The sequence below is a fragment of the Nylanderia fulva genome, unplaced genomic scaffold (assembly GCF_048542155.1).
Source record: "Nylanderia fulva isolate GAGA-0341 unplaced genomic scaffold, ASM4854215v1 Scaffold20, whole genome shotgun sequence".
NCBI lineage: Eukaryota > Metazoa > Arthropoda > Insecta > Hymenoptera > Formicidae > Nylanderia > Nylanderia fulva.
Window position 1 is genome coordinate 3,015,744 of NW_028190264.1, and position 12,381 is coordinate 3,028,124.

At 33.7% G+C, this 12,381-nt stretch overlaps 1 protein-coding gene and 1 long non-coding RNA gene across 3 annotated transcripts in view; one reads left to right on the top strand and one right to left on the bottom strand.

Moving 5' to 3' along the window:
- LOC114944186 (uncharacterized) overlaps positions 1-12,381 on the top strand; it is a 192,853-nt gene that overhangs the window by 161,770 nt on the left and 18,702 nt on the right. The gene's annotated exons all lie outside the window — the stretch shown is intronic.
- The window catches only part of lolal (longitudinals lacking protein-like), a 150,615-nt gene that overhangs the window by 71,220 nt on the left and 67,014 nt on the right, over positions 1-12,381 (bottom strand). For both annotated transcript variants that reach the window (XM_085482373.1, XM_085482372.1), the window contains one exon: positions 10,768-10,802. In XM_085482373.1, the coding sequence (XP_085338499.1) occupies positions 10,768-10,802 (35 nt within the window). The remainder of the gene's footprint in view (positions 1-10,767; positions 10,803-12,381) is intronic.

The window sequence follows — 12,381 nt, forward strand, 5'->3', positions numbered from 1 at the left end:
TTAACTTCGATCCGGAGTAATTTGAACCGCCGGAGAAAAAAATGCAGGTCTCAATCCGTGCGCTCGAGGATATACACTCTTGATTTATTATTAATCGAGAAGCTTTTATACGTGACAAACGAATGTCTTTCTGTATCAGAATTGGGAAATAAATTGATAATTGTGTTTTGTCAGATAAATAGATATATAGTTCTTATAAATTTATAATTTTATAAATACAAAATATTGTTTTATGCATGAGCGTCTACAGAGAGATAAGAGGTTTAATGTTAAAAATATTGTAATAAAATAACAAAATAATAAAAAAATTGAATTTAAAAAATTAAGAAAGAATAATAAGAAATAATAATCATACCCTTCCCTGGGAAAATCCGACGGACGCTCATGGTTTTATGTATAATTTGTTTTAAAAAATGTGTAAAATTACATTCTTTTTTCCAAATTAATCAGAAGCTATTTTAATAATTTCCAAAATAAATAAAATATTCCGAGAAAGACAGAGAGAAACTAGAAGACTAGAATTATCCCTGCATAAATAAAAGAATCACTCAGAGACTCTCTTAATAATTCCCTCCGTTAAAAAGAAACGCGAACTCGTATCTGTACCTACATACGCATAGAGAGAGAGTCGCATTCCTACTCTTCGTGCCTGCGGGCAGGAAAGAAGAGCAACGCGCGTACAATTTTATTACAGCGTCAAATCTCTTTAACGGGACCGTTTGATATATAGAGAGATAGTCAAACGAGTGTGCGCGGTGCGGTGCGAAAAGATGGAGAACCGGTTGAGAGCCGCTTCCAAACCCGCGGTTTTAGCTAGGCTCGAACATAATGCGCAAGCTTATGTACATACGATTGTACATATGTATATGTATGTATGTATATATACGTATGTATGAGCGCGCGCGTTCAGGATAGGACAGCACACAGGACAGAGTACTTAGTTAGTGAAAGTGGCGAGTAGTCGGGCTCCGGGCGACTGCAGCACTAAAGGATCAAGGCCGGCCGCTTAGACGACGACTGCGGAACGCATGATAATAAGACGTTCTCCATCGTACCGTTTTCTCTATATATCGACGGTCCACGGAAGCTGAAAGCCACTGGCTGCCGCGCTCAAGTCGGCAGATCGGTCCCGGAGATACACGGGACGAATCGGGACGAATTGGTTCGCGAAATACACGCGGCAGCTTCGGATGGATAAGATGAACGTTTGCGTAATTCCTTATTTGAATGATGAAGCACTCTGGTTTCAATGCGAGCCGAGATAATGGAAGTCGGATGGAGAAAAGTTTGCATCCGAGTGAGCGATCCTGCAGGGTAGTCTATGGAGAGAAACGGGTGGACAACGATAGAAATTATTCTCGGCTTAACAATTGCGCCGGAACGCTCTTATTTGTCTTTGATAACTGAGATGCTTGGTCCACTATGATAAAATTATTGAGATATCGAAATTAATTAAATTAATTATGATTTTTGTTGCGAAATCAAACATTTGTTCAACACAATTTTATTCTAAATGTTGGAATCTGTATTATTTAAATGATTCTAATGCTTTACTGTATTATAATCCGCAGATCGCTTATAAATACGTCCTCCGTAAGGATGTCGTAACAAGCAGCTCGTCTATAAACTTAAATGCGTTCAGAAACGACACTTTGCTCCCCTCCGCAAAACCGCCATTTATCGTAAATCCTGCGTGCATCGATTCGCAACCGATTCCGCTTTATTGCGATTGTATCTCGACAGAGCAAGTCAGCTTTCAAAGACGAAGGCTGTTCAAGAGATTAAGAACTCTGGCAAAACGCACGGAAACACGTCGAATGCTAGCGAGAAAGATTAACTCCCCTGAGAGTCAATAGGTAATACACGTCCACGCATATGAATTATCGCATTATTATTTCAACGGATATTGTTGTTCGCTATACTAATGTTAGGTTTGCTGGACAACACGTTCCGCAACGCGTTTTATTCATATAGTAAAAACGAGCAAGAGGATGGAAAGAAATATCTAGAACATGTCAGAGTTGTTTCAGAATGTCATCCCTTGCATGACACATTATAAATTCGCTAATTAATTTAAAGAAAATTTCTGTTTAACGCAAAAATAAATTTATAAGCCATTGTAGAGAAACTACAAAATCTTGCGTTTTTATCTAATTAAAAATAGACTTGATATGAATATATTTTTTTAATTAAACTTAAGTATCATGGAGTGTATATATATATATATCATGTATTCAAACTCAAGAGTTGAAACAAATGAAAATAAAAAATACATATAGGTATTATTGTGATTAATTTTAATTTAGCTAAACCTTTCACGGTGCTCATTTTAATATATTCATCTAAATGAATAATAAATATAATTGTATGTAAAATTGGCGTCGCGCATAAAGCGTTTGTAGGTGGCCACTCGCGCAACAGTCCCTAACTTAAAAAAATATCGATCCTATTCGTAGTCCCGAGAGGCATGATCAAGCGATCGCGCTGATCGAGAAGAGACCTTCTTCTTTCCGCCCCCGTTCCACACCTAAGACTACCCACGTGTTCCCTCGCGTGTATTACGTAGCTACATGTACCTATGCACGCACGTACGCACGCACGTACCACAGCACGTTCACGTTCAGCGTGAGAAATTAAAGCGTCAAACAACACCACACCCTGATTTCCTACGCATTTTATCATTTCTAGGCGATTGGAGCACAACGCGATACGGCTGACATTGTTATGAAAAGAGTGCCGACTTTTCCGGAAAAATTATTTTTCTGATGCAATAATATGTATTTTAGAAATTTTTCTCTAAAAATTTTCTAGAGGACATACTCTTCTCTATTTTGGATATAATTCTTTATGACATCGATATAAAATATTTTAAATATTTTGTATTTACTATGACTCATACTTTAATTGTATTAAGCATGTTTTGTGTATTATATTATATTTTGTAACAAAAGATGCAGATGTGATATTTACATCCAAAGAAAATATTTAAGTTGCATTTCAGTTACCTTTTACTCATATCTATCGATAAGAGCTTATCTTATTAAACTGGTTATAAAATAAGAGATATATTGTACATTGAACTTTTTCATGGCTCAGATATTTATCAAATCACAGTCATTCATGATAGAACGCATAATATTATTAAATCGTTGTTTTATTTATGTTTTTCTTCTTGAATGAATGAAGGCTGAATACGTTCACCTAACAAAGCCGAAGGCTATCGACTGGATGACAATTAAAGAATAAATTGCAATATGCGTGTCAATTCAAACAAACTGTTTGTAAATATGAATGAAAATGGATTTTTGGAGAGATTACCCAATTTAGAATTATATACATGTACAAAAATACATATAATATTATGATGTCAATACAAATTATGTAATACACAAAGATATAGGCAAACTTTTTTTAAATATCAAAACTGATATCAAAAGTTTATTAATTAATTTAATTTTATGCAATAAGATATCAAAGTTATATCATGCATATATTTGTCAAATTTCTATAGTCTTTATCCGTATAAATATATTAATTCTACGTTCGAATAAAATGCTATTCAAATTAATATTAAAAGATTGAGAGGGATCATATAAGATAAAGTCATGTCCGTAAACTAAAATTTAATTATAAAATACCTCAATTTAATTATGCCTGTCACTTCAAGGGATGAATTCAAGGAAAATTTTTCAGGAATTATGAAAATTACACATTGACATTTTCTAGTTGTTATTCTTATCCTTATAGGATTCTCATGTATAGGATTATCCATGGATTAAATTTAAGAAATTGGGAAATAGAGACCAAAGTTGGGAGTAATACATAAAATAGGCTAATAGATGCGTTAACTGCGACTTAATTTATCCGTTGGTAATGCGTTATGTAAGAAGATTTTTTATACGCGTGCATACGCGTATCCGCACACGCGTGCACTCGCGTTCAAACGAACAGCCGTGCCAAAGGTCACGATCAGATCGCATTTTTCTTTTCGAAGATGCTAAGGCCATTTGCTGGTATCTCTTGTAAGAAGAATAATCGTACGTGACCTATGGCAGCTTGACAAAATGGAATCCCGAAAAAATGGTGTCCCGAACGAGAAGAGTCGCAAAGAAGCGGGTCGCAAATGCGGAACAATGCTTATAGTCTAGCGGAAATGCATTTATCAATTATTATTTTTGCTCATTATCTCTCTTCGTCATGCATTGCGATATTTTTTTCACTGAAGAATTTTGTCACTTGTCATAATTTTTAAATCAATGTCAGACGTCATATTTGCTTCAACAATTTTGACTAACAAATTTATACAATTAAATTCTTATTAGGAAGAAATCGATTCGAAATTTGTCAAAAATGTGAGAAACTAAAATATATATATATATGAAAAGATCTAGTATATCGAGTAGATGTATGTAAGTACCAAGGGAAATTGTACACAATGGCTTCATTTATATTTCTTCTTCCATCCCTATACCAACTTCAATTTTTATAATACCAATAAAAGGGAAAACTCTGAGAATTATAAATTCAGCTGTACAGCTCTGTAAATTTATCTTATATAATGAATTTATCTTAAAAAGAAAAATCAATTTCATATCGTCTGTCTGCTTGCATATGAAATATCTTAACGATAAGATATTTTAAGAAAGTTTTATTTTCTTTAAAATTCACATTATCTATAAGGGAATCTAATATGACCCCTAATACACACATTTTCGAATAACTTTTGAGTGAATTTATTATACTTGTGAATATTTCTCACGAAGACGACGTGACGATAGATAAAATGTTATATCTTCCAACTTTACCAACTTCAATTTTGATAATATCAACAGAAGGGAGAAATTTATCTTATTTATATAATAAATTTATCTTATCTAAGAAGGAAAATCAATTTTCTTGAAATCATTTAAAAAATATATAAGTTACATTGTATATATATATATATATCTTATGATATATGTAAGTTGTATATATATATATATCTTATGATAACCTTATAATATTACTTATAATTTATATTTATGATATACTTGATATTTAATATTACAGTACACATATATGTCTTTTTTCATATCGTTTGCTGTTTACATATCGAATATCTTAACAATAAGACATTTTGAGAATTTTCCTTATTTTCTTTTTTAAGAGTTACATACACAAAACCATCTATAAAGAAATCTAATAAAATCCCCAATATAGCACACAATTCCCAAAAATATTCAGAGGACATTCAGATAATCTTAAATATTTTTTTGAATGTATTTCGGACATGTTATGCTGCTAATATACAGGGTGTCCCAGAACTGGCGGAAAAGTTTTTAATGGCAGATTCCTGGTATTATTTGGAGACAATTTTTCCTTAGTGAAAATGTTGAGGGAGGCCATCATTTTTAGCATGTTCCTAATTTTTGTTATTATATATCATTATAACTAATTGTAAGCTTTGTATTACAATTCTATTAAAGCAAACTCTACCTAAAATTAATTGAAGAGTATTTTATTTCCACAAGGCTTAATTTCCAAAAAAGCCTTTATTTTCAACTGTTTATAATTCGATAATTATTGATGTCTCGACATTTTCGCTGAGGAAAAATCGTCCCTGAATGATACCAGAAATCTGCCATTAAAAACTTTTCCGCCAGTTCTGGGACACCCTGTATATTCTGTAACTGATTACAATAATGTGCAGTTTATACATTTATTTCTTGAGATTCTTAATTTAAACTGCACAAAAATGGTTCGACTTCCTCTATTGTTTAACGCGGATGCTTGGTTTACGACATTCGCCTTTCTCTCATCGCGAATGATTCATCGGCGTTGATTACGGACAGCGAACCGCGAGAGAGCACGAATTCACTTTTATACGCTCACAATAGGTAAGAGAGCCGGAGGGAAACGGACACGCGACAGGACCCGACGAATGCGGAAATGGGGCGGTATATATTCGTGCGCGAATACGAGTGCAAGAGTTTGTTTCACGCGCGTATGTGGGTTGAGTTAGGCCTAACAGCTGTTTCGCGAAACCCTGACCTTGCCTTGGCTTACGGCAGCGTGTGTACTCGTATATGCACAGCCTACGCCGAATGGACAAGTCAGCCCCAATCGGCAACACAGTCAGTCAGTCAGTCAGTCAATCAGTCTGTCAGTCGGAAACAGGGGCAGTTGGGCAAGCGAACGACTTTTCGCAATCAACGTCGTTGACTCGTAGGCTTACGATTTACCGGCGAGACAAAAGCTCCGCAAATCCGCCAGTCTGCATCTCGCCGGATAGAGAACTGCTAGCGCAATCGACGGCGCCGACCGACGCGTGTTATGTGATTACGTTCATTGAACGCGCTCGGAGATACAACAGCCTTTAGGAAAATTACTTACACGTGCATTCGAGTTCATTTTTTCGTTAAATTTTATTATTAAATTATGTAAGATTTTTAACTGGAAAAGAATTCTGTATTCTATATTTTTATGATATATGAAAAGTAACAGAAGAATTCTTTTAATATTTACAGTTTATACCAATTATTCTGTATTGCATTTTTTATTTATCTCGAAAATTAATTATATTAATTACCCGCGTTGCTATAGAGCAATGAATTTTTTTTTTAAATAAGAAAAGAAAAGAATGTATTACACACTCATATGAGAGTCACTGTTAGATGCGTACTTCTTTCAAATAAATCATCTTTCGCCTCTTCACAGCGGAACCGAGTGATTCCATTTAAATGCTCCACTCTGTGTATTACAATCAAGTTGCAGTGTGGGCGACACGATCATCGTCTAGGCTTTAGAGCGTCTAGAGAGGCGCCACGTTTATGCAAATATACACTCGTATGTGTTGTTTGTACGTCCGCTGGTGCATTTATATTTAGCGTCCATTAATCGCGTGCGAATGCATTGTCAGAACTCACACGATTGCCGATATATATTGGTACACACTCGAGACGAGCATTGAAACTGTAAACATTTATTCTCGTTGTGTAAAAATATTGAGAGAGTATATAGACAGATTATTGAATCTTCAGATTTTAATTGCCAAAAAATGTAATCCAGCCGTTTGAGATTATTTTTTTTTAAATACTCTATTTAAAACAAAGACTTGATCCTTTTCCAAATATTATTGCTGTCACATGACTGCTAACAATAAGTCTAACGAGAAACAAATGCAAATACTGGGATTCGTATTTTTATTTACAGTTTTGTTTGTAATTTTGACGAATAATTTCTGCATTTTTTAATTGTATATTAAAAATACGTTCGCTGACTATTTTACTGCTAAAGAGAAAAATATTGAACTTTACTGACGATCTATACATCACTAATACGCAAAAAAATCTGCACTGATTGAAAATATAAACGCGACGTATACTGCCATCTTTTATCCGATGAATCTATGTTTAGATGCGAAAATAAACGATATGTGCACAAATTCCAGCGCTGTGTATTTTTATTATCTTCCTCCACATGTAAAAATGCTCAGTGTGCTATCGTAGGTCAAGAACATCAGACAAAAATAGCTAATATTGAAAAAATTGTAAAACAAATATGGGTTTAATAAGAGATTTCAAACGGAAACAATTATCTTATAGACTAATAACATATTAGTTTCAATTAACGTCTAATGAAACATTTATCAATGTATTAAGTTTTTGTTTTCAATTTAAAATAACTTTAATACATGCTATTTAAATTTCTCTATATTCTTTTCTCATCTATTTTAAAAAATTTTATGTGCAAAACTACATTACACTCTAAATTGCTCGTTAAAAAGCAATTTATTTAATTTGTAGTGACACTTTTGAAATAACTTGTAAAACAGAGAACGAATTTTAGCCTTGGCAAAATAATAGAAAATCAATAATTTCACATTTCCGAAGAAAATTTTAGATTCCGCAGTAATACGAAAAATCCAAGAAAATAACATAATTATAAAGAAAAATATTCATAAAAATATACAAAACACATAAATAACATTACCGTGATTAATTGTGTCCAATGAATTTAATTTTGCGAGATATATATTGCCTGGAATTTACGAACATAGCACACCCATTTGTGTCCGAAAGTATCGCGTTGATACCAATCTCGAATTTGAAAGACGCAATACGAGATGTGCAGGTTTTCGTGAGCCAAACCACAAATATATAGTTATTTTATCGCTTGGGCGCTATAAATAATCATCGTATAGCGTACGCACTTCCGCATTTTTTCGACTCCATCCACGTCGCCTTCCACGAAGACAGAGGGCCCATCTTCTCGCATGATTGGGAATTAGATCCGGCATGGATAAAAGAAAGAAAGAGAGAGAAAGAGAAACGAATAATTCTCTCCGGGAGCGTTTCGTGCGCGTCTGACCTTAACGAGACGTTTCGTTCGCCAAGGTGCGCGCGTGCACGAACATCACCCACACGAACGCGAGTTTATTTATGCCGGACTGAAATTGGCGAGCGCCCAACAAAACCCAAAGCGACTGTACGAAAACTGAGGCATCCGCCAGCCCCAAATTTGCCTTTTGATTAGGGTCCCTACCTGTACCGTGTTATTTCATATCTTTTTTTCTCACGAACTGAAACGAGGCGGAAGCGGCCCCGGCTCTTTGGAGATATTTGACTTCGAGCGAAATAGGGCCGTCGACCCTTTCCCTATTTTCTTCGGTCGGAGAGTTTGTCCGACTCTCCGCCACGGGGATCTACGAACAAAGGCATCACAAAGGATGCCGAAGGAACACTATCCTCGGTTCGATTTCTAATGTCCGCAATATTCCATGTAGTCGTGCCAAGAGTTATGTTTCCCGACAAACGTGTGTTTATCACACAGATACAATATCAAATGCGAATAACAAAATTTGGACAATCAAGATGATAAGTCATTCATTCTCGTGCAAAAATATCTATCTGTGAAATTATGGAATGGGTGGCTAATAGAGATGTCATACGTGTCCTGTCGCGAATCTGCGAAAAGTCATAAACCGCGAAGAGGATCGCTCTAATTCGACCTACTTTATGCAAACACATTCGACGCGGACCGATCACAGTCACGAAGCTGCGTAAGAAAGAAAAAAAAATCATGCGAGTCGTGCACGCGACGGAGCTAACGGAAGAGGAAGAGTACAAGGTGCAGGCGCGACGGGTCGTTGGCCCGCAAAGAGTACACCGGCAGGACAAGCAAAAGCAAACGAGCAGACATGATCTTCCCCCTTGCGGGCCCTCGCCAGAGCTAGGAGGCGGTTCCTCCCATCGCCTTACCTGTACCGAATTCCTAGCTCTCGGGTCGTTGACTCTTCTAGAACACCTCTTGCAGTCTATTTACCGGAATTCGATAGAGTTCAGTTAATATACGCATCAAAATTGATTCATCATCAAAATATTGGATCTCTATGGCTTGAGAAAAACAGAACTTCTATAAAATATCACGTAGTTAATCTAATTCATATCTTTAATCAACAGGAAAGATTTTCTCCGTTAAATTCTCTATAGAAACAATTCCATAGAGTTCAGTTATTAATATACGCATCAAAATTGATTCATCATCAAAATATTGGATCTCTATGGCTTGAGAAAAACAGAACTTCTATAAAATATCACGTAGTTAATCTAATTCATATTTTTAATCAACAGGAAAGATTTTCTCCGTTAAATTCTCTATAGAAACAATTCGATAGAGTTCAGTTATTAATATACGCATCACAATTGATTGATCATCAAAATATTGGATATCTATGACTTGAAATAAACAGAACCTTTATCAAATATCACGTAGTTAATCTAATCCATATCTTTAATGAACAGAAAAGTTTTTCTCCGTTAAATTCTCTATACAAACAATCAACGAGACAAATCTATTTGATATCTATATGAGTAATAATCGACAAAGATAAAAACTTACCTTATAAGACACAATAATATTTACTCTAATTATAATAATGTGAAATTATGTTTGCTGTAAATTTCCTAGATTGTTAATAAAATCGCAACAAGAGGGAAAAGTTTGTTGCATTAACATCCTTCGGACGTGAATAATAATGTCTATTTTTTTCAAGCTGACACTTTCTATAATGTAATGTGATATTAAGTATGCTAAGAAACGAGACGTAAGACGATGAGATACACATTGCACTGTTCAGTTTACATAATTTCCCGTGCATTAAACTGTCATTAAAAGTCGACTCCGAGTCAACTTTTCTCGACTTTTCACAGACGCGGACGTGTAAGAATACGGGAAAGTTACAATTATGTGTCGCCGAGGTTCTCAAAATCAAGTCTCAAGAGAGATGTAACAAATTTTACCGCGCATAAAGTATCGAATCAAGTTCGCGTGATATTGCTAATAAATGCTATCAGATATCGTCATGCAGGACGGCCGAGAGTCCTTGAATAGAACGACCGAACGTCGTTCTCCGCACGTGGAATGATACCAACTAAGAGGTCACGGGTAACGACCTGACCCCGCGACTACGAGCTCGTCCTCATTATCGTCGCTCTATCAGTACAGTCGGTTACGAGGCGCTACTTCTTCGTTAAATATATATATATAGTACACTTACTCGGATTATATAGTGTTGTTCTATGTAATGTCGCGTTCTTAATATTTATCACTAGAAACGCGAAATAAAATTAAGCTGGCTTATGCCAAAAGGAAAAAAATGCAAAATACATAAAAAAAAGTATTCAAACTTGTATATAATAATTTAAAATTTTATAAAATAAAAAATTTAGAGATTACATTTATATGTATTTGGCATTTTTTATCGTAAAACAAAGATTTATTACTCACCGACCGATGCACAACAGCGGAATTTACTGCATGATCTGTAACATACAAATGGAGTACAAATTAAATTATATTATATTATATTACATATTTATATATTACATTATTGTATATATTATATATTCATATTATATATTTTATAATGAATATTGTATCATAAATCAATTTCAAGAAATTATTATTGTACATATTGAATTTTATACTCATATAATAAATAAACAAATATTATATAATAGAATAATTTTTTGAATTTTGAAGAGACTATTTTTATTAAATAAAAATATTTACAAAATTTATATAAAAAGTATAATAAAAATATTCATAAAAATATTTCGAAGAAACACACAAATACGGTTTGCTTTATCGTTATACATATACCTATATTCAGATCTCAATGCAATAAGAATTTGATTAAGCGTAAGATGAAACATCAAAATGCTATTATACGATATCATCAGGACAGGTAGACATTTTCGATACTAACAATCTAGGTAATCTAACAATAAGAAAATCTCTCTTCTAACAACCTAAAATCGACATAAGTAGTTTAGGCAACTGATCAACGCGACAGTGGACGCTAAGATAAGAGATCTATTAAAGACAATCCCACGACAATCGAACAAATAAATTATTTGTACTTGACTGTTATTCAGTTTTTTTCCTACTTTAATTTATAATTACTTTTTATTTTGTAAATAAAGATTAAGCGTAAGATGAAACATCAAAATGCTATCATACGATATCAACAAGACAGGTAGACATTTTCGATACTAACAATCTAGGTAATCTAACAATAAGGAAAATCTCTCTTCTAACAATCTAAAATCGACATAAGTAGTTTAGGCAACTCATCAACGCGACGGTGAACGGTAAGATAAGAGATCTATTAAAGACTTTCCCACGACAATCGAACAAATAAATTATTTGTACTTGACTGTTATTCAGTTTTTTTCCTACTTAAATTTATAATTAGTTTTTATTTCGTAAATAAAGATATATGTGAACATCTTGTTCCGATATTTCTATCAGAATATATCTGTAAGATATAAACATAAAGAAATGTAAACAGAAAAACTTTAAATTTAAGTTATTTATGAAACTATGGTATAAAATATCAATAATTTACTTATCAAATTTTACTTTATTTCCTTGATATTTATACATTTCGCAAACGATAAAGATCAAAACAACATGTTTATACATTATATATCCTTATATAAAATAAAAATTATCATTAAATATTATCTAATCTGAAGCAAGATATATGGTTAGATATATTTTTTTTTAATATACATATGCCAAAAATATAAATAAAACAAACACAAGAAATATTTCTCGCAGCACACAACATAGTTCAGCTAATATATTTCATAAAATACACAATAATCTACTAGTTGTATCTGTTCCATAATTCGCCAACTTTATTTTAATTTCTGTTAATTTGTCTTTTACTGCATTGTTTGACTTATTGTTAGTGAATATTACAAAAGATATGATAGCATTTTATTGTGTGTTAAAGTTGAATTATACTATAGTTACGCTCGCGTTACACGATGTCCCTGAAATAGGTCGCCTAACTTCAACAGTATTCTTATAGAATTCTTTGCCGTAAACAGG